The sequence below is a fragment of the Lacerta agilis genome, chromosome 3 (assembly GCF_009819535.1).
Source record: "Lacerta agilis isolate rLacAgi1 chromosome 3, rLacAgi1.pri, whole genome shotgun sequence".
NCBI classification, from domain to species: Eukaryota; Metazoa; Chordata; class Lepidosauria; order Squamata; family Lacertidae; genus Lacerta; species Lacerta agilis.
The window spans coordinates 57,759,703-57,782,201 of NC_046314.1; the positions used below are offsets into that span (position 1 = coordinate 57,759,703).

The window sequence follows — 22,499 nt, forward strand, 5'->3', positions numbered from 1 at the left end:
TGCAAAGCTTACATTCACAAACACTATTGTGAGTACTTTGATTTGGGCCTGGAAACAAAACTGCCAACCTATGCAGCAGTTTTAAAACGGGTTATATGTGTGCTGAATGGAACCCCAGCCAGCCAGTAGTTAGGCAGCTGCATTTGGGACCAATTGGCTTCTTCAAGTCATCTTCAAGGCCAGCTCCATGTAGACCACATTATAATAATTTGGAAGTTACCAGAGCATGGAGTACAGTGGCCAAGTCATTTGTATCTAAAAATGGCCATAAGTGGCAAACCAGCTAGAGCTGGAAAAAGACACTCCTAGGCCACCTGATAACCCAGTGAGAATGTTGAATCTAAGAGCACCCCCAAGCAGGAGGCTCACACCTTTTAGGAGCAGTCGTGGCCATTTATTTCAGTGCATCAACTCTGGCAAAAAAATTGCTTGAATATAATCCTGATGCCTTCCATGCAGAATTGTGTATCGTGTAATAGCTCTTCGTAGGTTCATATTTCTGAATGCCATGCCTTCGCCAGTCTTAGCTATGGGCAAAGCTGCAATGCTATAATAAAGCAGAAGTAAGAACACAAGAAGAGCCTGCTGGAACAGGCCAATGGCCCATCTAGTCCAGCATCCTCTTCTCACAGTGGCCAACCAGGTACCTGTGGGAAACTCACAAGCAGGACCATAGCACAAGAGCACTCTTCCCTCCTACAGTTTCCAGCAACTGGTCTTGAAAAGTATTACCACCTCCAATTGTAGAGAGGAAGCATAGCCATTGTGGCTAATAGCCATTGATAGACTTCTCCACCATGAATTTGTCCTTTGAAGTCATCCAAGTTGGTGGCCTTCACTGCCACCACTGGTGAGAGTTCTATAATTTAACTACCGGTATGTGCTGCTTGAAAAAGTCCTTTTCTTATCTGCCCTGAATCTTCCAACTTCATAGGATGTCCGTGAGTTCTAGTGCTATGTGAAAAGGAGAAAAACTTTGCTCTGTGCACTCTTTCCATGCCTCTCTCCCGGCAATGACACAGCATAATGAAAGCAGAGGTGGCGAACCTACAACCCTCTGGATGCTCTTGGACTACAACTCCCATAATCCCTAACCTTTGGCCATGGTGGTGGGAGTTGGAATCCAACATCTGGAGGGCCACAGATTCCTCAGCCCTGCACTATAGTATCCACATCTGCTCTCTAACTGCTTTCTACTACAAAATTTCAACAGGAGGATATCAAGGCAGGCCTTTTCTTATCAAAATGGCCTACTTATTTACTATCAGTGCCAACACAGTGGCTGTTGAGATCAAGCTTGGAGTCAATTTCAAAATATTACAGCCAATATTCAATAAACATATCCCATAAATGCAATGATTTTAGCTTGCACAATGGGACTACACCCACCACTCCTCGCCCTTTGCTTGCCCCAAAGCTTCTCCAGATTTAGGGGTTGCATGGGGAGGATGTTCCATTGCAAAAGCAGAAAATCAGGGGACCCACTTACTTTCACATAAGTATGCTTAGGAACAGAGCCTAAAACCACTTAAAAGGTGCAAGATTCTGACCTATACTGCTTAAACTGAGAACTTTGCATATTTCACCATTTTCTTTCAAAATGTGAGTCATTTCTGTATTTAAGAAAAGTATTTACTGAGCCATTTTGAGCTTAGTAGACACCCTCCTACGATAGAAGTAACAGAAGCTCTTCTGTCATAAGCTGAGAAAAATAAGAGTAAAAATCCAGCAGGACTATTATACAAAGTCAAGCAAAAGTCAGCAACCCCTTCCTAATTACTTGGACTTTTAAACTGCTAGCCTCTGATTTACTTTTTTTTTTAATGAAATAGGAACATGCAAAAGTAGAATTGTTCAAAAACTAAAGCCAAACACCTGTTGTATTTGTGTGGATTAGCATGGGGCTCCTCCCTGTTAACACAACTCAAACACTGCAGACCTGGACTACAATCCTATACCTACTTACCTGGGAGTATGTCCCACTGAACTCAATGGGGCTCACTTCTGAATAGGATTGTACTGTCAGAAGACAACCCTCCTGTTGCAAAAGGGTGACCAGATGCACAAGTCGACAACACCAGGGCTGGCCCAAGTAAGGGCGAGTGGGGGGGGGTGGCAAGCAGAGGAGTACAGCCACTCTAGATTGAACATATGTGAAGAGATGTCCACAGCAATGCATACAAAAGTGTACCAAGCACTTTTTGAAATTAGGCTTTTTTATTAGTTTTATTTATATGCAGCATTTTATACCACTCATTAACTGTATGTTCTCTGAGCAGTTTACCAAAAGACTTTTTTAACTATAAAATATAAAAACCAAATGGACTAAAACCAAACAAACAACGTCGAATCAACCAGAATAAGAATAAAACTAGTAGTGCTCAGGGTCTAAAAAGCAATCAGAATTTTAAAGAACAAAATGAAAATCCTGCAAAAATAAAACTCTTTGGGGAGGGCATTTCACAACCAAGATACTACTAAAGAAAGTGCCTCATTATAATTATTGGTCACCTTTTTCCCAAATAGGAACCCAAAAACGGCACATATAATATAACCGACATAAAACTAAAACAGCAAAAAGCTAAAAATGCATTAAATTTTATAAAGACAAGACTAACATTCTACACACTGAAGTCACAGATAATTATAAAGCCCAGTTGCCTGGTGGAAGAGAAACATTTTTGCCAGATGCTTAAAAATAGATAGTGATGGTGCCAGGCGTGTCTCCCCAGAGAGAATGCTTCATAAGCTAGGAGCCACTACTGAGAAGCCCCCTTCTTATGTCAACACCCTCCACAGCAACTTCAGAGGTGGCTCACCCAGAAAGGGCCTTGGATGAGGAATGCAGAGTCTGGGTTGGTTCATGTCATCTGTCCCACCAGATGTGTTGAGGCCACTCAGATAAGGACATCTGATGTTGATCTTAGAGCCAGGCACATATATGGGAGAGGAGACAATCTCTTAGGTAATTTGGCCTCAAGCTGCATAGCTTTAAATATTAATACCAGCACTTTGAATTTGGCCAGATGGCAATGTAGTGGAGAAAAATGATAATAATTTCAGCTAGTTTCTGCTAATAATAAACATCTCTCAGACACATAAACAACATAGGGCTCATATATCTAAAAGACTGTCTCCGTCCCTGCACATATTCATGGGTGTTAAAATCAGGAGAAGGGCACCTCTTGATAGCGCCACCACCCTCAAAAGCTCAGGAAGGAGGTGGCCTGGGAGAGGGAATTATCAGTGGCAGCTCCTAAATTGTAGAATTTATCCTTACAGAGAAAGCCTGGTACCTCCATCATGTAGTTACCATTGCATGCTGGAGATATACTTCTTTACCCTCACCTTTGACACCTGAGATTTATATATTTTAGGACCCACTCTATTCTTTTGATTTTATTTGTCTGAAAACTTGTTTTAATATTTTATTTTTAAACACTTGTGACCCAACTTGGTGACAAAACAACAGAATACTCACCTACATTGTAAGCTTGTAAATGGTGGTGGCTGGTGCCAAGTGGGGCTGGTGGGCCGGAAGGCATGGAGACTAATTTCAACAAGCCGTCAGTATGAGATAGAGAATGGTCCTCAGGCTGCCTGGAATACTACTAGAAAGATAATGTTTACTTTCTTTTTAAATTAGGCACTGACTTTCCCACACCATCCCCACGTGGAGCTCAGACCACCTGGATACCACCTGGGATCAGCTACAGGCTATATCACCTGTGCTGGAACATTTCCTAGGAAAACAGTAGCTCCAGTCATATTAAAACCTCCTTGGCTTCCTTCCTCCCCTCTGCCCCCACCAATGCCCTAAATTTCTCAAACTTGGGTCCCCAGCTGTTGTTGGACTACAGCTCCCATCATCCCTAGCTAGCAGGACCAGTGGTCAGGAATGATGGGAATTGTAGTCCAACAGTTGGGGGACCCGAATTTGAGAAACACTGATCCTATATAATACTTCAACCCAAAACCTATGTGTATGCTATAAGGGTGATATCAAGTTATGACATTTTTTATAACCTCAATTAATTTTCTTAGTAAACGATAAAGGCAGTAAAGAGCCTTAAATTGACACTGAGGCCCAAGTGGTGTTAGTAGTTTGTACTGCTTTTCATCAATGTAAGCTGGCGCATCAGCTGCAGTCTGTGCTGGTTTATGCTTCAGTAATATTATTGAAGCTAGACTGCTGCCATAGACTGTATGCAGGGCTGCCTTCGAAGACCATTCAGAAACTGCAGTTAGTCCAGTTAGGCCATTGATTGGGTCCAGATGGCAAGACCATTATCTTTCTAACATTAAAACAGCTTCACTGGCCCTTGGGCTGTTTCTGAGCTCAAGTCAAGGGGTTGGTACTTGTCTTTAAAGCCCTGTGTACCTTCTTCCTCCTCCTTATTCTGCCCAATCACTCTAAGATACAATGGATGGCATCCAGAAGGAGGGCCTTTTAAGTTATGGCACCTTTCAAAGAGCTCCTTAGAGGGCTTGTTTTATCTTTCTGGGGCTTTCCCAAGCTTTTTAGATATTTTGACTTCTCTTAAAGTCACTGCTAAGTTGGTGTTTCCCACCAACACTATTGGGCAGAGCTTGATGTGATGTATTCACACTGTGTGTTGTCCCCTCCCCTCAGTTGGTACTTCCCCACCCAGTGTAAATTTCAGAACCCAGAGGTCCACATGCGTACAAGTTTTTTATATTTGTGTGCAGGCACATATTAATTACTTTTGAAAGATGAGTTTCCCAATATATCAGATTTGCAGAAAACTGCAGCATTAAACAAACAAATGTGTGTTGCTTCAAGCCAGGCAAGGATTTGGAGTCACTCATAAAAGGGTGCCACTTCCTTCCCTTCCCTTTTCTTTCCCCACCTTCTATTTTAATTTTTAACACAGTTGTTTTGTGCAAGATCTCTTCTGCACAAAAGAAAAGCTTTCATTAAAAAATATACCAGGAACCCGAATCCTTTCCTATCAGCTGATGGAAGCAAAATGGAAGTATGGGGTTATAACTGACACTGCAGAAACATCACCAGAACCTGCCCACACAGTGTGTTCTAGTGTGTCCAGTCAGGTAACAAGTAATTTTATGTTGGATTTACTTTCCAAGTTTAGTATGAAAAATTGTAGGCTGCCAGTTGGATGGGGAGAATGCAACGTGGACAACAACAACAACAAAATCAAGTAGCTTCACATGCAGCTTCAAATCCACATTAAACTCCTGTGCAGATAAGAGGAAACAGCTTGGCAGGTCATTGGCTGCAAAACAGAAGACACATTTGAGGCTGTGTACACACCCCTGCTTACTCCAATGCATCTCTGCTGCTGATGTTTGAACCTGAGTGCACATGGTGCCAGCCACTATCCATATACATCCTGTAGTTTCTTGAGAAATATTGCTGTTTGATGCATTTTCCCTCAAACCAGCTCCCATGAACTGTGTTTAAGCTGTGTGTACAATTGATACAGCCATGGTACATGCACAGATGATAGCTTCATGGAATAGGAGTTTGGTGCAGGAAAACAAATCAGGAGGTCATGTGTATCAGGTGAACATATCATTGCCCCTTCTGGAGTGTTCAGCTATGTAAACAGGCAGCTTGAAACAGTGAGGGGGAATGACATCACTACAGTGGTACCTCTGGTTGCGAACGGGACCTGTTCCGGAGGCCCGTTCACAACATGAAAAGAGCACAACCTGAAGCGCCGAATCTGCACATGTGTGCGGCGCGATTTAGTGCTTCTGTGCATGCGTGAAGTGCCGAACCCGGAAGTAACCCATTCCGGTGCTTCCGGGTTCGGTGCATTCATATTCCGTGACAAACGCAACCCACAGCGAACGCAAACTAATGTGTACATAACCTGAGAGACTTCTGAGAGACTGGGCACAGACAATATTGTAAAGGTAATGAAGTAAACAAGTAGCAGACATGTATTACACACACACACACACACACACACACACCCCTTATTAGTATGCTAGTCTGTTCTTGGTTCTATTGGTGTGGGCCAGGACAGTCTCATTGGGATAAATAATGGGTGTGCATGCATTGCACATCACTTTCTCTAATAGTGAACTCGGTGAGTGCCAACACTGTAGCCTAAACGGGGCCACTGAGAAGAGGAATGTATCAGCAAGCTTGGGAAAACCCCAGAGTTTGCAGAAGTATTAAAGATCCTAAGGGGAGTAACCTAAGGGGACAAAAAAAACCCCAAACCAGCCCAGTCAGGACTGAGCATTCTCAATAGCCATCAGACGCTGGCTGATGGTTGGAAATGTTGGGGAACAGAAAATGAGCAGTGCTGGTAATGAAATAGAATATCCTGGAAGAAGGCAAAGAATCAGAATTGTAGAGTTGGAAGGGACCCTGAGGTTAATCTACTAGTCCAACTACCTGCAATAAAGGAATAGGCAGCTGCCCCATACTGGGATCAAACTCGCAACCTTGACGTCATCAGCACCACGCTCTCTCCAACTGCCTATGGCTGACTGGAATAATGAAAAGCAACACTCCACCCTGAAATCTTTTGTTGTAGGTCCCACTTGTATGCAGAAAGTGCAGAAACTTGGATGTGCTGGTGTCTTGCATTGCATTTCCCCTCTTGCATTACATATACAGTATGCAGAAACTCTCCCACTGTGCACCCCACAGCTACTCCTAACACATGTGCAACGGGTGCCTTTTAGCAAAGGCACCTCCTGGGCTGCAACAATCCGGATGGAAGGTATGATTTCAAAACACTGGAAGCAGTCTATCAGCCACTAAATACAAAGTGCAGCCTGCTGCAATCTCCTCCCAGGAGAGTATATTTGCAAGCTTGCTCTCAGTAAGCCTCAGATGGGGTTGCCACCACCTTATCTCCCTCTTCCCCTCCCCCCCCCCGCAGAATTTATAACCTGCAGCATTTCCAGTACCAGGCAAAAATTCAACAGGTCGTTTCAACAGAAAGGTGGCACTGCACCTGTTGGACGCCTGCCTGCCGTTAAAGTCGTAGAAGCCCTGTAAAAAGAAAAAAACTAGCGACATTACCGTCCACCTCCACCCCGCAAAAAAGACAGGTGGACCTGGCGGAGAATACATTGCAGCTTAGAGCTTCCTCCTTGGCAAGCAAAACGGGCAGAGCGCCAGAGAAAGTTTGAGCCCAGCCGTCTCCTTATGGAGGCCACGAAGTGGGTGAGGAGAGAGCGAAGCGGGCTCCTCTCGTGGAGCCTGGCATGGCGCCTCACAGCCACCCCGGCTCCACGAGCAAGCCCGTGCTCAGGCGGTCCGGCGAGGGTGTGCTTTGGCGGGGCGTGTGTGTGTTGTGTGCCTGTGTGTGTCAGCAGGACACGTCTCGGCTGCGCGGGACTGTGCGGCAAAAGGCGCCTCTCGCGCCTGCCCGCTCTCCCCCTCGAGTTCAGCTCCGGGCTGCCGCCGCCGGCGCCGCCTCAGCCGCGCGCGCTTCGAGCCACACACAGAGCCGAATGGGCTGGAAGGACTTCCTCCGTGCCAGTAAGACCCAGGGCCAGCGGCTGGAGAAGCGCCTGCGCACTGCAGGGGCGCCAGATTTGGCGGGAGGGGGAGTGTCCAAAAAGCCCTTTGTTTGATGGCATCTCTGTTTACAGAGTTTACTCTTTCATCTCAACCTGTTTCCTCCTCCCCTCTCCCGCTCCTGAGAACTTTGCGGCGGAGGAGCTCCTCTTAAGCGGCAAGAAACGCCAAGCACCTCTTCCAGCAGCATAAAGCCCTCTCCTCCCCCACCCGCCCACCTACTTTTCGCCTTGCCCTCAGTGACTAATGCAAGGATGGCCAGGAGACCTAGGCACAGGTAATAAGAACAAGAAGGGGCACAAAAGCAAACCTCTTCGCAACGCAAATACATTTCTGTCTGTCTTGGCTCCTCTTTCTGTGTGTACGTCTTGTCTTGTCGGGCTGCTTTTTTGGGGAGGGGGAAACTATCGCAGTGTCCGAGAAGAAAAGGAACTCCCTAAGCTTCTAGGAGGGCGAGAGCTGCGGCAGTTCCTTTGCACACCTGTCAGAGCGTGCATTAAAACGGGTGCCTTGCAAGAAAGCGCAAGGCTGCATCAGCAAAAGTTTAGCAGCTTACTTTCCCCTTGGCAAGCCACATCCCTCCGCTCCCGGTTGCGAGTAATTTAGGAGTTAACGAAGAATCGATTATTTGCAATGAGTCGTGCAGGTTTGTGCAGTAAAAGGCGTGTTTTGTGTGTCGTGCGCGGGAGGGTATTCCTCCCAGGCTACGCGTTGCACGCGTGGGCCCAAATAATTAAATAAAAAGGTTCAGGCCCGTTCCTGGCTTGCCAAGGGGACCCGCTGCCTCCGGCGATCGCGACGGGCTTCCCCGTTCCGCGATCGGTTGGGGCCGGAGCAGGCGAGCAAGCAGCCCACTGGAGGTAAGAAAAGGGTGTAGAAATGTCGGAGCGGCTTAGCTTGCAGGTATTCGATCCCTGTGTCCATTCGTCTCATTCATTCTCTGTGGTTGTGTCAGGTGGATGACAGGCTGCGTGGGAGACCCATCTCTCTCTTTTTGAATTTGCCTGGCGTGGTGTTTCGGGACTCCAAACTCAGCTTCCTCCCGATAACCCCTCTTTTAAAAAATGTGTGTGTGTACATGTGCATCCCAAAAGCAGTGCTGTGTAATGTGGCATACATTAATGCACACGCTGTTCTCCGCAAGCCCGAGCGTTCTTTGCAGCAACTTGTGGAACAACTTTGGCTGGAGAGGAGGATGCAATGGGAGGGAAGGAGAGAACGGGCTAGGGGTGCTTGTCAAGAAGTGTCACTCGTTTTGCTAATGTTGACCCTCATCTTGCATGGCAAGAAAGAAAAGGTCGCCTGTGTGTCTTATGGAGGAAGCCTCAATCGTCCTGTGCTGGGAAACGTTGTGGCTGTGGGGTGGTGGAGGTGACTTTGGCTACCCGGCGCTGCTCCTTTCACCCTCCGCTGTTCGTGGCGTGCAGCAGCAAACTGGAAGGGCCAAGCAGCGCCTCGTGGTCTGCAGAAACGCTCACACAGTGCAGGATTGTTTTCCAATTATCTCGGGACAGTCGCTCCACGTGGAGCCAGAACTTGCCTTTCTCTTTCGCCGTGTAGCGCCAGCGATTATTCCCCTCCTCCCTTTCTGCCCGCTCTCTCTCCCCTCCTCCCTTTCCTTTCCCCTTGGCACGGGAAGCAAAGTTCTAGCTGCTGGAGCTCACCCTGAAGTTTCCCTTTTCTCTTTCGGTTATTGCTAATCTAATACGAAAAGGCAGGCGGCGAGAAAACGGATCGGCGCGGGGCATGCGTGCGCTCGCGATTGTGTGTGCAGCCGAAGTTGCGAGTCTGGGTCACAAAAAGCGATATCGGCGGCCCTCGGTGACGCACCCGGGGTGCCCCGCTTCTGCCGAGCCCGGGCATTGCCGCCGCCGCCTCGCGCGCCGCGCCGCCCAACCAGTTCGCTTCCTTCCTGCAGCGCTGGGCGGGGGGAACTCGTGGGGTTTCTTCCCAGCTTTGCCTTGGCAATGCGCAAAGTTTTGGGTTGGGAAGAGTTCGAACCGTGCCTTACAAAAAAAACACTCAACGCCGGGTTATTATTTTTTAATGATGATAATACATCCTGTAGAGGAAGTTGTAGTATTAGTGTGTGAAGCATGAATGGGACTGCAAGGCGGGGAGTTACGATCTCTTGCACTCCGGGCGGGGAGAACAGGCGGTGATGTTGGCGAAGGAGGGTGAAAGAGAAAGGGGAAAAAAGCCCGGGGCTTGCTGCCCCTTGCAGCACCTGGCCGGAGGGCTTAGCGTGGGGAAATCGCGTCAGAGCAACGGCAGGGGCTGCTCTTCGGTTGGCTAGCGCGGTGCTCGCTTTTTTTTTTTTCCTTTCAATCACAGTGTCAGCGATAGTAGTAATAGTAGTAGTAGTAAAGCTCCAGCAACAAATCACTTCCTCCCCGCCCCTCCACCCCTCTCTCCTCCCTTCCTCTCGTTTGAATTGGTTGCACAATTTGGTTTCCTTGGCAAAAGGGTAGCGCTCGCGAGTGGAGCCTTTCAGCAAAACTTAGCAGGTGGGGTGCTCTTAACTCTTTAGGTTCCTTCGGCCTGACACGTCATCTCAAGCAAAGGTACACTGAGCAGTTTATTGCGCTGGAAGGAAACGAGAGAGGCAGATCTGGTGCTGGATCCACTCTGTTTGAAATGTAAAAGAGGAGCTGCAATGCTGCTAAACAGGATGCAGAGTTGGTTTGAAATTCGAGGCTGCAGTAAACTGGCCATTGAGATATTGCAAATGGGCCGTTAGCAATAGGTTTTTCTAATACTGCATTGAAATACAGTGCAGTTTCTGAGTTTTATTGTAAACACATATTGTATTTTTTATTTTGTAGGTTTTTTTAGGGACTGTCAAGTATTACGCGGCATAAATAAATGAATAACTCAATTCTTTCAAAAGGGTGAATGGGGGTTATAGACTTGCAATTACAACATTGAAAAAAAACAACAACAACAACACCTTGCATGCATGTGGAGAACCAATCCTACAATTCCAGGGGGTTGGACTAGATGACCCTTGTGGTCCAGTCCAGCTCTACAGTTCTATGATTCATACATACAAACACATAATTTTATTAGTATGCTGCCTTTCAATAGTTACAACCATGCTCAAGTTGGCTTACAACATGAATAAGCCCCCATTTATTCATTAAGCATATTAAGTTTCATTGCTTACTCGCAGCTGAAAGCATTGGGAGTTACTGCTACTTAATATACATAGGATGGGGCTATTAGTCACTCAAATAGTGACCTAATCATAAAGGCCCAGATCCGGATAAAGGTAGTTATGACAGTTATATTGAAATCAGCAAAACTCTACTCAAAGCTGAATTAAACTGTACTCTGGGTTTCAATGGGACAAACAGCCCCATCCTATGTTTGCATATCCAGAAACAATGTCCACTGTGTTCATAAGATTCCAGCTTCATGTCTTAGTATTCCATATGAACCCAGTCCAGCAGCTTAACGGGGGTTCGTTAACTACGATTCAAGGTTGCTTGCTGACTAAAGTTTGTAGCTTATTTATAAACTGTAGTTAATGTTAACCATAGCATTATGTGTGAACTCAGACCTCCACATTAACTACAGTTAAGAAGCCGCCACTGCCTAAAATCTAAAGTGAAGAGCTGCTCTTCCTGGCTTGTGTTTTCTTTAATGGCAGACGAGTGCATGTGTTTCAACAACTGTCTACCAGCTACCTCAGCTTTTTTTTTTAAGACAAATCTTGTTGAGGTTTCTTTTTATTGACTTGCCTAAGATCCAGGACAAACCGCTGCCTTTCAGAAATTCCCCCCAGACGTCAATTCCGCCTTTGAAATGGCAGCCCTAACATTAGCCATGGCTTTGCATTATGTGTCCTGTAATCATGCTAGCTCTGCCCCTTCCCCAGCACTGTTCTTGTTGACCAACTTGTGGAGGGTGACTGACTGCAACATGGAGCCTTCTATACTCAGATATGTTCCTTGAGTATTTTGTAACCCTAGAAAACAGGGTTCTAAAAGGTGCAGGGATTGAACATGCTCATCCCTTTGCATGTTTCCTGATCACAGTCAGAGGAGGGCATATAACTGATGATGGGAGTTCTCAAGCTACTTTTTGAGAAAAGGAACACAGCAGAACATCTGTTATCAGTAGCAACCTGTGTTGTGAGGCATAGCCATCGACCTGTCCTGACATCTCTGCAGCTTCCCTGGGTGGTAGCAAGATCAAAGCCGTGCAGGAACACCAAGGGAACCACTCTGGCATTCCTGCCAGTTTGCCTGCACAGCTCCAATCTCACTGTCACCTTGCACAACCCTGTCCAAGTAAGCTGCAGTGAGGGCAGCTCCACCTCATGGCATGCCCCACTCCTGTGCTTTACTTATTTATTGCATCTGAACTCTGCTTCTCAGCCAGGATTGCCTCCCAAGGCAGCTTACAATTACCGTAAGTCCATACAGGCACATAATGTAGAGATGTGTTGATGTTGTGGAAGACAGACTGTTCTGGCCTCTGGTAATTGGTGATGCAATCGCTGGGGCTTAGTGCATGGAGGTACTTTTAAAGCTGCAGGACTGTACTCTCAGTTTTTAGTTACTTGCTTAGCACTTTTAGATTTCTCAAAGCCCTGTAAAGTGACTCGCCACCATTTCATTTTTATGCATGGGAAAATTGAGGCTGAGAACCGGGCATCTTACCCACGGCTATGAGTGATGGCCAAGCTGCATGACCAGCAGTCCTACATGATGTACCTGTTGCAGAAATGTGCCACTTTAGATTTATGGTTAGAGATTTAATACTGGGGCTCACCCAGATAACTTTCTCCCTGCATGTACAAAGCCAATGTTGCCATGGTGAAAGGTTCTTCTAGGGTAGGCATGGGGAGCGTTGCAGGTGGTCAGGGATGATGGGAGTTGTAGTTCAGCAGCATATGGAGGGCCAAAGATTCCCCACAACTGTTCTAGGGTGTGATAGTGATTAATAAAACACATTCGCTAGGGATAGATATGGGGAACCTGCAAACCTCCAGGTGTTGCTGGAGTGCAGCTCCCATCCTCCTTGACCATTGGATGAATGGCATGCGATAGTTTAGTGACGGGGGATACTAAGACAGGGGTCGCCAGCCTAGCACCCGTGGGAACCATGGTGTCCACAAATGCTTTTAATGGTGCCCCTGGGAAGGTGCTCCAAACTCTGGATATTTATTTAAAGTCTCCAGCCGCCCTAGAATGAAAGTTGTGGGGCAAAATGTTCAGGTGCTTTCTGAGCAATTTCTGTGAAATGAATGTGAGTGTGGTGTGGCCACCTTGTATCTTTTTCCTGATACTGAGTAATATTCCCTGTTGTTGCAGCAACATTGGTTTGTGTTTGTTTGTTTGTTTGTTTGTTTGCCTGTATGTAAAATCAGTATTGTGTGACGTCCACAATCAGGACCTGCAGGACATAGCTGACTTCCTCTGGTTAAGCATAAGGGTATTAGGGATGTCTATCGCTCCAATTTTGTGCTGTGCCACACATACCCATAGCAGTTATTTTTGTGCTAGGCATCCCCAGGATGCTCTCAACATTTGAAATGTGCTCACTGGTCCAAAAAGGTTGGTGACCCCTTCCCTGAGATATGAGTTGAGTAGGTGACTTAGGTTTTCATGAACGACTCTCAATTTAAGCAGATGTATCTCTGTAGTTTTCAAAATCGACTTCTGATTTTTCATATAGTAGTGTAGTGTCTTTGGCATTCACCACATGCCATGTATTCTACTGATAAAAACAATGATTCAATTTTTATCTGTAGAACATCTGGTGTACGGTACATCCTTAAAGGTGAAAATTTCTTTCACCTTTATTTGGAAACTGTGTGGTAGCAGAAAAGAAAAGCTTGATACTACAGCAGCTAACATGCAACCCTCAAGGCGCTGCTTCTGAGTAATCCTATTTACTCTCCACCTGTGTAACTAGCTGAGGCTCCTAGCCATTAGATCTTGTTCCAGTGTTAGTCAGGATTGCTTTAATAAGCTTTTTCCCCTCCTCAAAACACATGCTTAAACTGCATCTAAGGTCTATCCCGTTCACATATCAGCATAATTAGCCATAAATTATCCGTGTGTTCTTTTCTACTGCATTTACAATTAGTATGCGGAGGTTTCAAAAGTTATGTTTATGTTATAAAGTTAGAAATAAAACATTGCACAATAGAAATGAAGTAAGGCCATTTCTGTTGCAACACACTTTGTTTTAACTTTACTGAACTCGATGGGTTAAACTGGATGTTTGTGATTGTTTCCACTCACTGCTGCCTTGGGAGAGATCTGGGTTCAATCAGCAGCTGAAAATACCTCAGGTGGACTAGAAACAAGACAACTATTTATAATTAAGTAATGTGACTATTCACTTCAGTGCTGTGAAGTTTTCAGATGGTGCATTTGTCCTCAAGTTATAGTTGTAGTTGGCCATGAATTGTGGACTTGTTGGTACTGCTCTTCATTTACAAAACAGCCTGATCACTTGATGTCTGTACATTTCATTTGTTTTGAGAAGCCTTTGCCCTCTGATGTTCTTTAGGTTGCTGTTCTGTGCATTTGTGCAGCCTGAGCCTGTGCATGTTTATTTGGAAGCAAGTGTCACTGAATTCATTGGGACTTACTTCCTTGTAAGGGCGTACACCTTACACCTAAGTAAGTGTGCAGGGGAAATGCAGCTTTCCTTGGCATCAGTCAAGTTGAACTCAGCACGGCTTCTGAATCAGTGATCAGGCTATTAGTCTTTTCATTATTTGACAAAGTATAGTATTGAATGTATTTCCTTGTAAAAATACCCAACCCTTCAGCATTTATCACCTGGGAGTTGAATATGCAAGCTTCTTTATCAAGTGTGTGAAAGCATAGAGCATTCTTCAAGTGATCTGGCATAAGTTAAGGATTTTGAGTATGTACTTGGGCAAAGGACACAGCCTCCGTTCTCTTTATTGTCCTAAACATTGCGTTTTAATTTGAAACCATCATTGGTTGAACAGCTGCCAAGTGTGTAATTTGCCACTGATCTAACAGTATGAGCAGGTCTAAACATGCACAGTAATAAGAAAGTTGCCAACCTTTTGCTTGTATCTGTGGATACCAAAAACAGCAGAACCAGTTCAGAATACTAGGAACAGAATGTAGAACAAAATCTTGTAGTGCAAGTTTCCAAACAGTTACCCTCATAACCTTTTAGTTTTAGTTTTTTGTAAATCCTGTCATTCTAAACAGCTTCGCATTTTACCCTGTTTTGTCTTTGTGCTCTGTTTCTCCAGCATATACAGCAGCGATGATGAGGATGAAGATCTGGAGGTATATGATCATGACTATGATGGTCTGCTGCCCAAGGGTGGAAAACGCCATTTAGGGAAAACACGGTGGACCCGGGAAGAGGTAAACAGCTGAAAAGTTCAGGGCAGACAAGTAGAAGTAGTCTTTCACACTATGCATAGATAGAATTATATAATTCGATACTTTGGGATGTAGCAATGACCACTTAAGCTGGATGACTCTTTAAAAGGTGAATTACAACAAGCTTAAGTGAGGATAGGGTTATCAATGGCTGCTAGTTGTGATCGCTATATTATCTCCAGAAAGCACTATACTTCTGAATAGCAGTTGTTGGAGAACATGAGTGGGAGAGTGCCATTGTGCTCAGGTTCTACTTATGGGTTTCCCATGGGCATCTGGTTGGCCACTGAGAACAGAATGCTGGACTAGAAGGGCCTTCAGTCTGATCAGGAAGACTCCTCTTATGTTTCTTATGAAACGTGGATAAAACTCCTAGTCTCAGTTGTCTTGGGCTTCTCCTAAGTACAAGAATAGAAGATGCTTGCTGTTAAGAAATGTGAGCCAAGGCCTGTTAAAAATTTCTTGTCAACTGCCTTGAGTAGGCCTGTACTTAGAAAGGTAGCTTGCTTTTTTTTGTTCTTAAAAAAGTAAATTTGAAAGAAAGGACGATAGCCAATTAAATCATCTGAATATTTCTTTTTTGGGGTTTTATAGGTGACTTCTTGGGGTGGGGTAAGGAAAGATTTTTTTGGGTTATATCCAAGGAAGCTTGCTCAAACAACATATTTTGAAAGGAAATCCTTATGACATGTATAATTAGTTTACTTCCGAAGCAGCTTGCCTGGTGGGGCGGAGTCTCAATGCTAGCTTCTTGGCAGGTGTTTCATTGCAATGCAGGTGCACCAGTGGTGCCAATTGGACACTCCTGCTGGAGCATCCACACCAGCTGCCTCGCCCCTCCACCTCCTGGTAAGCAGCAGTGACACACCTGCTGAGAGACTAGCATTCAGGCTCTCCCCCATTCCTGAGAAAGCCACTTCTGGTCTACTTCATTCATTGCTACTCAGTAGTTGCTCTTATATGGCCATCAGATACTTTTGATGTAGCCATTATGGCACGGAATTGGAACAGATGAGGGACACCCAGGAGCAATGGAAGAAGTATGAGAAGCATTAATAGAGCCGTATTTTCTCCCCCACTTGGGAGCACAATGTGCACACAGACCGCCAACCCTTCTTCATTGAAGGCAACAGAGCAGCAATCACTCCATTGACTCATGTGGAAAGGGGAAGGTACTGGGGTAGGGCACACCCACAATCTCCTTTTGTGTTGTAAGGCTGTATTTGTAGCCATAGCACAAGACCTATATGTGGCCAACTGGTCAACTATGCCATACAAGTTTGCAAACTGGCATGCACCTGAACTGAAGTTATCCAGGGCCATTGAAAACATCACTGAACATTATTTGCTCTATAAATTTATACATGGGTGGGTTGCACTGTTTCATAAGGTCAGGCCACAAAGTAATGAAGCGTGGACATATTAAAGTTGCCCTGTGGCTCTCTTTTGTTGATATCAGTGTCATTGCTTCGTGTTTCTAATGGTTGCTGCATGAGGAACCAAGATAGCAATGCCTTATAGCAGACAGATGCGCAGAAACTATGGATCCTTTCTAGATGGGCCACCAACCTCCAGGCTTTGCAAGAGAAGCGGTAGGGGGGTTGCTTCCATTCTCTGACTCTTTCTGTGGTCACTAATGAGAAAGGAATATATAATGAGACTGTTAAAGAATTGGGAACTACTAATTTAGTCAGGAGCTACTAAACAAAAGCAAATGGTGTTGAAAGGCTGATCCCTTACGAAAGACCTTAGAACCATTTGTTTAATACACTCCAAACCAGTAGGACCCACTGGAGTTTCTGAAAAACCAAACTGCATTTCTAGAACAGCAGCTCTTAGGATACTGAAGAACTATGACTATCTACTACCCAGTCTAGTTTTCAATATGTTATCTCCTTTTTGGAAAGCAATCAAGCACAGTGCAACCCGGTCTCATTACTTTCAATAGAGATTACTAATAGGTAAATGTGAATAGGATAGCAGTCTAAATGTGAGAGTTGAATACTCAGAACTCCCACTGGATGGGCTTTCTCCCAGGTAAGTGGATATAAGCCTCAGTTATTTTTTCACACGCAGTCACTCATATATTTATTTTCAGCATAAGCTTCTGTACTGGGGAACAGAATCACTTGGCAGTATCGAGAATCATTATTTAAGCTTCCATTATTTCTGTGCAGTTCAATTTTCATAAAGTTATTTTGGCTTGATTAACATCATGCACTGATGTTGCTATGTAAACATTAGCAGGTCATTTCCCAAATGCTTTTGTAAAAGCTTAGGCTGTTTGTTGCAGAACTCTCATTCCTCCTAAATAGCCTTTTGGGCCTAGTGTTATGCTTCCTAAACTTTCAGTAAAGGTTATTGAGACAACATAGCAGTTCACAAATAATTTTGCTAGATAAATGCATTTGTTGTCAGTGAGAATACTCAGAAATAGTATGGAGATTGCTGTCTTGCTGCCCAATCAACAAATTAATTAAGCCAGTACTTTAATATAATGGCAGTGGCGGGTGGTGTCAATTAAAACATTACACCCCAACTGCAACTGCAAAGTGTTCCTTCATGGTAGTGCTCCATGCGGTTGGTTGGCATAATGTTGAAAACCCCATTGGCCCAATTACAAAGAGTATTGAACTTCAATGGTGAAAGCTGCATTTGAATTCCTGTTCGGCCATGGAGTTCATTGAGTGGCTTTTGGCAAGTCGCTGTGGGTGAAACTGCATGTTACGATAATGATGGGGCTGCTGCCAAGACCACCCATACATTGAATTCCCCCCTTACAGGACATTTAGTGAAACTTGCATTATCTCACTGTGTGTTTCCCTGCCACCTTTAGCCCATCATACGGGGTAGGGAATAGTAACATCAGAACGCGAGGTACATTTTATTATATGCAAAGAAAAGGACAACCTCAACACAGAGCTGCTCTTTTCAGTGTCATTGCAATATGTCGTTCTCAGCCTAGCTTAGTTTGCTGTGTTGTTGTGAATACAAAATGTACATCAATATGTGCTAGTTGAAGGAAGTTAATGGAACAGAACGTTGCTGTGCAGAATTTTCCTATTCGTTGTGTATTGTTCCTATATAACGATAATGTCATCAAGATAATGCTTTATGTTCATTCACGGCATGGTCAATAATGACACTTCAGTGGTTGGGTGGTGCACTAAGCAATTCTAAGAGTATAGTAGGTCATACATTAGATTCAAAAATCTGGTGGAATTAGCTGTATTAGCCTGTGATGCTGAATAAATGTACATAGGATTGTGGCCTCATTTTATTAAGCTACTAGGAAGGGATTTTTAAAGAAGGCTGATCAATTACAGTGAAATCTTGGTTTTCGACTCCTGAAATTGTTTGAAAACCAAGGCGCGGCTTCCGACTGGCTGCAGGAGCTTCCTGCACTCAAGCGGAAGCCGCATCGAACATTCGGCTTCTGAGAAACGGTCAAAAACCAGAACACTTCCGGGTTTTCGGCTTTCGGGAGCCAATTTGTTCGTCAACTAAGCCATTCGAGAACCAAAGTTCCGCTGTAATTCAACTTTGCCTTGTCTTCCATACAGTATACTGACTGTTTAGTCTTCTGGGGCGGGCTCACAATTCCAAAATAGCAAATGACACACTATTTCAGTGAAGTTGCAAAATCTTGCCAATAGCTCGTAAAAAGTGTGCAAGATGCCTAGAACAACCAAACTAGAGATTTCCTTTTCCTTGTTGAAAGATGCTGTGACAATCAGCAATGCATAGTATTGACTTTTAAAACCCGCAAATGCACACACACAAGTCAGATGAACTTAAATCACCTTTTCTTGAAACGTATTAGGATGAGAAGCTAAAGAAACTTGTGGAGCAGAATGGCACAGAAGATTGGAAAGTTATTGCCAATTTCCTTCCTGTAAGTAGGCCTCATTTTCTGTTTATAACCACACATTTATCAGTGGGTGAAAGCAGGGGAGGTTGTTTCATAATTACAGATGGGGACTTAATACAATTATAGCAATTTGGGAGGCTTGCAGAACTTCACCATGTATACCCAACATTTAAATGTCTTTCTTTCACTTCTCATGAAATGGAGGAAGGAGAAATGTTAAAAGCCTTTGGGGGGATTTTATATACAAACAGATGGTTGGTACATCATCTACCTATCTGTCTCTCAATGGAACAAAAAAGCATCAATGCAGAATAGAAACTGGCTTTGATCCGTAGTTGCTATTGCTTATTAAGTGTGTGGTTCTGCTGGTAATTTTTTTGACACGTTGAGAAGCAGCAGGTGAAGTTTATTATATATTCATTTTTAACGAATAGCTGGTAGGTTAGTATGCAACTATGGTATCTGTCTGCTGTCTACAATCAAAAATTAATATGAGAAGGTGCTGCAAGGTTTTTATAGCTGAAGCTGTCATAGTTTCCAACTCTTCCTTTGGAAGATCCGCATCTCAGTTTTACCTCTATCAGTGGCCTGATCCTTGCTTCTTTTGATTGTGATGTAAGCAATAAAATGTAGAGAAGATTTCACTTGCAGAGCCAGCACGTGTGCTGAATAATAGTGTAAATACTGCAATATCATGACTCAGAATTGCATCTGTGGGACATTTGTTAACAAAGTTGCAATTTTTCATGCAGCTGTAGCAATTATGTAATAATTTGTTGGGTTCTTTTTGGCCTGTTAGAATCGGACAGATGTACAGTGCCAGCATCGGTGGCAGAAGGTACTAAATCCAGAACTTATTAAGGGCCCGTGGACTAAAGAAGAAGATCAGCGAGTAAGTTAACAATATTATTTTAATCTAATCATTCCATCAGCATTAAATGTTGGGTCCAGCCAACCTACATCCACTTTGATGAAATAATACCTGTATCTTCAGTTATTTAACAATTGATCTTTACAGCCCCTAACATTTCTTCCAGCAGCACTTTAAATAATTGCTTAACTGTCCACTTGAGAGGTGGTGTAATACAGAATGGTTGAGAGACTGAGCTGTGAACCAGGAAGTCCCTGACTCAAATCTCAGTTATTATCTCATTAGATGGCCTTAGGCAAGCCCATAGCTGTCAACTTTTCCCTTTTTTAAGGGAAATTCCCTTATTCCGAATAGGATTCCTCGCAAGAAAAGGGAAAAGTTGACAGCTATGGGTAAGCCTCATGTTTTTGAGCCCAAATCCTCCCTCCCATCTTTGGGGAATATTTTGGGAATAATTATACAAGAGGTGATTCCAGGTATCCTGATTTGTTTGCACAAAGTTTGCGGGGAGGTTAGATTATGTGGAATATTGATTGATAACTAATTCTAATCTGTGGGAACGTTGTATGTTGTGTCCAGTGTGCTTTACCCCTTTACTTTCCTTATCACAAAAGTCTGGGTTTTTTGTGGGGGAGTGGATTTGTTGTGCAAGGATCTCACCCAAAATTTGTGATAGTCTGGAACTGTCATGGAGCAGCTGTAATGGCAAGACAATAAATAGGATGACATCTTTTCCTACACGGCTGCCTTCTTTTTTCCCCTGATAGGTTTTGCACCTGTTTTTATCCCCATTTTTCTCCCCGGATAATAATGCTGGCCTATCTAAATTCCTGGTGCACATCACAGCCCTGATCTTCCATGAAACATAAGAGAATGATTGTTATTTGGGTCCCGTAGCGTAACACATTAAAAGTTAGAGGTGGCGCTTTATTTGTTTTTGTGCTTGTTTGAAGGTGATAGAGCTGGTGCAGAAATACGGTCCCAAGCGCTGGTCTGTCATCGCTAAGCACTTGAAAGGAAGGATCGGGAAACAATGCAGAGAGCGATGGCACAACCATTTGAATCCAGAAGTTAAAAAAACCTCCTGGACAGAGGAAGAAGATAGAATTATTTACCAAGCACACAAGAGACTGGGAAACAGATGGGCAGAAATTGCAAAGTTGCTTCCTGGACGGTAATGACAGAGAGTTAGCACTTTAAAGGAAAGACTGGGGTGGAGATGAGAGTTGAGTGGATGAAACTCTGTATTTTGTCGTCTTAGCAGAACAAATGCAATGCACGTTAAAAGTCAAATTTTGCTCCTAATGAAGTTAAGTGAATGCATGGCCAAGCTGATGAGATCAAAGTGCTGTGCATTATTTTATAAGTTGGTACAAAGCTACAGCAACCAACTATTAGCTTTAATTGTAGGGGAAGTTTTCTAAATTGTATCTGGTCAATAGAACAGGCTGTCTCAGGAAGCTGTTGGGGGGTCCTCTGTAAAATAACGTCTCAGATGATTTAAGGCTGTGTGAATCTCAAGTGACACAGAAGACCTTGCCTGATAAAGTTACAACGTCTTCATATGTTAAAGACAGAAGGAAATGCGTGTTCGACTCATTTCTACCATAGTATGAATTGTGTGGGGCGTGGGACTTGCTGATCTCCCATATGGAGAGTTCTATGATCCCTCTATGGAGATCCATGTCCCACTACTCCTGTAGATGTGAGGAAAGAGGAAGCATAACTGACCTGGCACGTCATCTTCTTTTTACAGTTTTGCAATGAACAGAAACTTTATTTTAGATAATATTAAAGCATAATTATGAAACCATTCTAAATTCATAATGTAGTAAGATAATTTTTATAATTATTACTCAAGCACCCAAACAGCTTTTGGAGAATGTCACACACAGACACAAATCTGTTTTTTTCTTTGAGTAATAGCATCTTCCTTTCACTGAGTCACATAAGCCCTAACAAGCTGTGTCCCAAGACTGGAAGATAACTGAGGTACAAACTAAATATGACACAGGAGATCTGTGATCAGGATCTCCCACTTCAGGCCTTGGAAATCCTTTGAAGATAAGGAAAATGGTGCTCTGGGAGAGAGTGATTAACTCTTGCTTCATATTGCCCTTTCCCAGATCTATACTCCCTCACTCCCTAAACTTATTAGATCCACCAGAGTGGGTCAGGATAGAACATTACACTCTCATGCATTTTAGGCCCGCAGACCTTCCCAGGATCAAGGACTTGTGCATACATCCCTTGGATGAACTCCAGTCATCCTGGGGTAACCACAAATAAAGCCCAAACCCATGAAGAGCAAAAATGTTTGCTTCATTGACTGTAGAACGGGTTTTGATTTTCTAGTATGTTTGCTTGGAGGATGACCACTTTGCACTGCCTCCATGCAGCAGTGGAATGCTACAGAGTTCCTTTTGGAATGGCTGCATTTCACAAGCTTGAAGGGCCTAGCACATCAAATAATCAGGAGGTTGTGCCTGTTGCGTCACATGTTAGGGATGAGGTACAACTGGAGTGATTAATTTATCCAGGTGGAACATAATGTAAGAAAAGGGGCAGGAGGAGTTCACTTCAGAACTGAAATCAGGAATTCAGGGAGACTTGTTTGATTATTATGTCACTGCTTTACCTATTTAATTTTTGCTGCCAGTTACAGAAGCGGGGCACTAATGAAATGCAGTGTGGATAGTTGCATATTTTGACAACAGTAAAAACCCGTCTGTTGCGAGCTTGTAGCAGAAGTTCAGCCCATGTGAGCCAAATGACATATTCCAATATAAGCACTATTGAAGTGCAAAGGAGATTCCTAGGTGACCATGAAAATGT

The 22,499-nt window shown here is 44.0% G+C and overlaps 1 protein-coding gene across 6 annotated transcripts in view; it reads left to right on the top strand.

The window, feature by feature from the left end:
* The first annotated feature begins 7,445 nt into the window (after positions 1–7,445).
* The window catches only part of MYB (MYB proto-oncogene, transcription factor), a 35,941-nt gene continuing 20,887 nt past the window's right edge, over positions 7,446–22,499 (top strand). For 3 of the 6 annotated variants that reach the window (XM_033143835.1, XM_033143834.1, XM_033143836.1), the window contains exons 1-5: positions 7,446–7,808; positions 14,787–14,904; positions 18,746–18,817; positions 19,593–19,685; positions 20,618–20,838. In XM_033143835.1, the coding sequence (XP_032999726.1) occupies positions 7,786–7,808; positions 14,787–14,904; positions 18,746–18,817; positions 19,593–19,685; positions 20,618–20,838 (527 nt within the window). In that variant the 5' untranslated portion in view covers positions 7,446–7,785. The remainder of the gene's footprint in view (positions 7,809–14,786; positions 14,905–18,745; positions 18,818–19,592; positions 19,686–20,617; positions 20,839–22,499) is intronic. The other 3 variants (XM_033143833.1, XM_033143838.1, XM_033143837.1) reach the window with 3 other exon arrangements.